The 5940-nt window shown below is 33.1% G+C and overlaps 1 protein-coding gene across 4 annotated transcripts in view; it reads left to right on the forward strand.

Annotated features, from left to right (window-relative positions):
- Positions 1 to 4740, forward strand: part of LOC107625190 — a 5850-nt gene extending 1110 nt beyond the window's left edge. For 3 of the 4 annotated variants that reach the window (XM_016327761.2, XM_021115724.1, XM_021115726.1), the window contains exons 2-4: positions 1275 to 1738; positions 2529 to 3429; positions 4464 to 4740. In XM_016327761.2, coding sequence (XP_016183247.1) covers positions 1382 to 1738; positions 2529 to 2558 — 387 coding nt within the window. In that variant the 5' untranslated portion in view covers positions 1275 to 1381 and the 3' untranslated portion in view covers positions 2559 to 3429; positions 4464 to 4740. The remainder of the gene's footprint in view (positions 1 to 1274; positions 1739 to 2528; positions 3430 to 4463) is intronic. The other variant, XM_021115725.1, reaches the window with a different exon arrangement.

Below are 5940 nucleotides of genomic sequence, written 5' to 3' on the forward strand. Positions count from 1 at the left end.
AAAAAAGACCATTTTAATAAAAAATATTAATATATAAAAAGTATGTTTTTAGTGTTAACTAATATTTAAAAAATATTACTAATAACTAAAGTTACATTTAATTTTAAAATTAAATTTCAACATGATTATTAATTAATTTGCCAGTGTAGTGACGTTAATTATAATTATTTGTTGATTAATTTATTTATTTTTTATTTTAAAAAAAAAACATAATCTAATAAAAAGACAAATATATACAACTATATATATGTATTAATTACTTTATAAAATATTTGTGGGGGCAAGTGTCCCCTCTCTCCACCACTTCGGTCCATCCCTGCTTTCTGGTGTCAGTGAACATTACCAGGCAAGGATGGAACTGTGATAATCTTTTTATCTTTCAGTCTGTGTTTTCTAGCTTAGCAGTTGCATTGTCTGTTGACTGTCCGTTGATTTTAATATGAACATGCTGCTACTGTTTATAGTAATGCTGTTTGATACCCTATGATGCTCTCATCCTAACCTACAAATGCTGATGAATTGACCTATATATTTCTTATGTGGATTTTTTTCTTGAATTATTTTCTGGGGTTTGATTCCTTTTATGAGTATCTACTTAAAGCTCATATCCTTTTTGGGAAGGAGGATTTTTTGGAGAATTTTCATTCTGCTTATGTTGTTGTGGAGAATTATTTCAGACATGGTTCTTAAGTTGTTTGGCTGGGACGTGATAATTGATCATTATTTTTTATGTTTATTTTTTTTCTGAGTGGTTAATTGTAAAGACAATCTTTAAGATTTCAGACTATGTTGATTATTAATTTGGAAGATAACATTTTAGGTAGTGTTTTAAATTTGGAAGATAATTTAAGATTTATATTAGACTATAATTATATTTTAGGATGTTTATGTTTTTTATTATTTTATTCTAAAACGATTTTTTCGGTTGAATCACGGTTAGACTGGTTGAACCAGTGAACCAGAAATTAGAACGGTTCGATGACCGGTCCAGTTCTCAGAACCTTGGTAAAGATAAGTTAATATGAATTTTATAAGAGTGATTTTTAAATTGTAATAACTAGAAAGATAATTGTTGGTAGTGAAAAAGAAACAAACAAGGGTGATATAACATAATTTAATTGTTGGTGGTGTGAGCTGGCCCAACCCAAACAAAAAGATATATTTTAAAGGTTAACAAACAAAGAGTTTAGTGTACTCTCTAGTTTATTTTACTTATTTATTTATAAAAAAAAACTACAGAGAAACTCAGGCTAACTCGTTATTTTTTTTCCCAGTCGTCTGCAAAAAACTTCGTCTTGCAATTTGTGGTGTTTCCATCACATCAGAGAACCTCTCGGGCACGGTTGTGGCGTTTTGCTCTCAGTCACCTCCGAGTGGGAAAATGTTGAAGTTCCTATCAAAAGTGAAGATCGAGTACAATGCACTGGACCCGCAAATAGCATCGTGTATGGAGTTCATGGCACAGTGCAACTCACGCAAGGCGAGGGAATCAAACCCTGCGTGCCAGGTGGAGGTGAAGCGCCGAACTGACGAACACCCGCCGCAGATCACGGTGACCTTTGTCAATGGCGTCGAGCAAGCCTTCGATGCGACCTCAACCCCTGCACAGAGCATAAGGACCATGATTCTTGAAAAAGGCCAAACCCTAGAGACCGAGCAGATGTTCCGAGAAGCTGGTGAGTCATGGCCCGTCATCATCCCCAAAGAAGAGCTATCTCAACCCGCACCTGGCATCAAGGTTTGTTTTTTCTAGCTTTATCAATTTTGTTTACTTGCGATTATGCTTGGTGCGTTCCTTTCAAGCTTAATTCTCTGCTTATTATTCCATTGCGCATCATTTTCTGTTATTTTCTGGATGGTGATTGGTGCTGCATTATTGCTTTTACTTTAGGAATTTAGAATGGTATGGAAACGGAAAACTGCTCTTACATCTATCTGGGATAGTAATTTTGATTTTCAAATTTAAACATCTCTGGATTGCATTTTTCAATCTCAAATATGAGTAGTAGATGTCGCATTTAATCTCTTTGTCGCATGATGAGTATAGCTTTTCTCATAGGAGCAACGATGAGTTTGGTGGTTTTCCTGTTCTTCATGCCTGATATCCTACTTTAATTTGATCTTGCCTGTAATCAATTTTAATGCAAAATTGCACGTTTTTATTAGGGTGTTTGAAAGGTATTTTTTGCTTGTATTGTTATATAGAACAAGGAAGATACATTACATTTCTGAGATAAATTGAAGCTCCTAAGTATGCACTACGGATCCATTGATTTTACAGCCATGGTACATGTCATATGTTGCTGGAAACAGCAAAGAAGAAACCATCTGTATTGATTACCTGTATGTTCCCAAGTTTCGCCATAAGATGCACATAATTTCTTCCCCTAATATATATAATAATGCTATATAATAATCCATATTAGTTGTCTTACAATTATGTTTCAATACCATTCCTTCCCTTTGAGTATGTGATCTATACCTATTCTATTAATTTTCATTTTCTCTTGTGTGCCCGTTCTTTTCAGCCAAAGAAAGCAGAGGAGAAGAAGCAATAGCCGTGTATTTTTTGAGCCTACCAACGGCCAGGAAATGTGCCAATTTTCTCACGCATTCTCTCATTTCTTTTTGGTGGGGAGAGTACATGACATGAGACCACGGCTGTTCTGTGCTTTGCTGTAATTTAGGGTTGAATTATTGATATTGATTAAACAAATATGCATGACTCGTTTAATAATTGTTGTTTCTGAATAGCAGAATTTTGAAACCGTAATAATTTCATGCTAGAATTTGGTGTGGTGCTGTCAGCTCTTAAACCTAGTTATATTTTATGACAAAAAGCTGTCAAATGATACCAGATTATTGATCCAAATACAAACTGTGCGAGAGATGGTCTTTGCTGATCTTTGGAATTGGGGTTCCAGTAACTACTGTAATTCAGAGGGGCAAACTGGTGGCATAGCATGGCTTGCATCTCTTGGTGTGGTTTTTTCTTGGTCCGGCTAATAGAATTTTCAATTTTTATTACAGTAGATCTATGTAGCGAAAAAAAGCTCTTGAAAGTCTCTAGCACTTGTAACGCCTAATAGATAGAAGAGTTATCTCGGTAACAAAACCTTATGCTCTTTTTTTTTTAAGATAGGCATGCAATAATGGAGAATTATTCTTTGTATGAAATATTAGATAGAAACACAGGTGGTTTTTTAATGTAGATTGTGGTGCTATTGTGCAGAGAAGAGGCGTTTGAGTTGGGCCATTAAATTCTGAGTTATTTGTTGTGAAGAGAGAATGAGTACATAAAAAAAGTATACTCTCTAATGTAATTCTGAATATTTTCGCCTTATGAATTGTAGACCGCGGTCCTCAAAGTTGGTATAACATGTGAAGGATGTGTTGGAGCAGTGAAGAGGGTTTTGGGGAAATTGGATGGTAAATTTCATCCCTTGGATTCAAAATGTCATTATCATGTTTTCAGATAACTTGAAAAGTGGTTTAGTAGTTTAATGATTTAATGTCTTACTGTAGCCACTTTAGTTAGTAGCTCTTTGCTTATTTGTGAATTTCAATCAATCTTATACGGTTTCCAATCTGGGTGAGCTATTCTGTTTTTGAAACTTCCTTCCTGGTCGTTATTTCCTTCCCTTTTCTTTGTAACTTGCTTCAATGCTGTGTTCTATGTGGTATACGGCATTATTTGACATGAGGTTAGTAGAATATTGAGGTCGTTTACTCTTATGAATGCTCTTCTATCTTAAAAGTTGCTTCTCTTGCTTATTGGACTGTGTCCTGTCATCAAAGAAACCATATGCACCAATATACTATATTACTATTAACTTCTCTAACATACCAAATTTTACTAATTTAGTTATAATATTCTTGTTTCCAATCTTTACTCTTAATTTTATGTTATGGGAACTTCTTGCTCTATTACAACTGTAATCTCTTAATTTCGAAGTTCTTAGAGATTGCGAGTTCACTATACTTAATTATTTAGAGTGTTTTGTCTATTAAGAGAAAATGTATCTTTGTGTATCTTCACCTAAATAGTTTTGTTTTGAGTCTGGTTGTTTCTAATTTAGATATCCAATATGTTATGTATTTTCGAAATTGGCTATAATCATTTAATGCTGCATGCTTGTATTTGCGGGTGTGGATCGAAGGAAATAATCAAGTCCTTAAAGCCAACTAATTTCTCCATGACTTTTATTCCATGATAGCAACTGAGCTGAGACAGAATCTTAATATTGTTTGAAGTGGTTGCAAAGATAATTCTATATGCGAAATGTTTTATGTATTCATATAGCCTCGTGCACTGATGCAACATACATCTTTCCACCATTAGATGGGGTGTGGTGCTCATCTCACGTAGATCCCACACTCCATTTAATGGAGGACGGGTCTATGTTGTCTCGATATATTCGTCTTGCAAAGTCGAACTATAATAATACTGCTGATATTTGCAGGTGTGGAATCATATGACGTTGACTTGAAAGAACAGAAGGTGGTAGTGAAAGGAAACTTTGAACCAGAAAAGGTTCTGCAAACCGTTTCCAAGACTGGGAAGAAGACTACTCTCTGGGATGCTGAAAAACCAGCTCAGTAACTGTTGCCTAAAATAATTTGGTTCTGTAGACATTGTTCTGTGAATCAGATACTACTTTATGGATCTTGCAAGAACTATATAACATGTATTCTATTTTTATCTGTGTAATCTGTAATAAAATCTTGGTACAAAACTATTATTTACAGTTGTGAATTGTGATATTTTATTAGTGTTATTTTATTGAGATATTTAATTTCCCTTGTTCGCTCGTCCTTGTTCATACTCTGTCCCATCATTTTCTTTCCCTGCATTTTAACCCAACTCTTTATCCACTTATCTTTAGAAATTAGAACCGAGCCAATACAAACGACAAGAAACTCTTCATAAAAGCATGGCAGATTAAGCATGAAGTGAGTAGTTTAGATGGCTCACACGGTATGCCAATGAATTGACATGCTTCGTGAAAGCATTCACGCCACAGAGGCCAAGAGCAATATGAATTTCAAAGATTTGTATATTCCCCAAAGGTCAAAACATCCACTTAAAAAATGAAAGAAGGCGAATGTTACCTACCCTCTCTAAAGTAACATGTAAATTACTTTTTTTGATGCGTCACATTTTAATTTGATGTTTATTTTAATACATTTGTTATATATTTATTAAAATATTAATTTAAAATTTTTTTATATTAACTAAATTCTAAACTAAAATATTGATGTGACAAATTAAAAATAAAAACACAAATTAGTATTACCGTAAAAATTTTCAATTTGAAAAGTTTATCGTGTCAAATAGATATTTAAATTTAAAAATTTATTCTATACAATTTGGTTTCGAATTATATGAAAAAAAAAGGAAGAAATTGAAACACTTTATATTTTGTTTTTTAAAAATTAATGTAGCTAATTTTTACAATTATTTCTTATGAAGGTCTGAATTTTTATTTAATTTTTGTTAGAAATTAGAGATTTTGTATGAAAAATAAAAGAATAATATATAACATTATTTTTCAAATATTTTGTTAAATTTTCAACAAATTTTAATGACCTGAAATCAATTTCTTATTTTTTATTTTATTAGATAAATTAGTCATCTAACAAATTCTACTAAAAATTTAAAATAAATAAACACCCATTAAAATATAATACATTAGAGAGGGTAACTTACATGTTATTTTAGAGATGGTAGGATAGCATTTACCAACTATTAAGGACATTTAAGTAAATTTATAAATTTCGAGTATCAGTGAAGACGGGGTGGAGATCCCCACTCAAGTTTTCGCGCTTGCCTCGTGAGAATTTTGCCCCCATCCCCGTCCCTGCGAAGAAAATTTTCCATAGTCGGATCTCCATTCGAGGCGGTCCCCGTAGGATTTATATATGGGTTATGGTATATAA

The sequence above is a fragment of the Arachis ipaensis genome, chromosome B02 (assembly GCF_000816755.2).
Source record: "Arachis ipaensis cultivar K30076 chromosome B02, Araip1.1, whole genome shotgun sequence".
Lineage (NCBI taxonomy): Eukaryota > Viridiplantae > Streptophyta > Magnoliopsida > Fabales > Fabaceae > Arachis > Arachis ipaensis.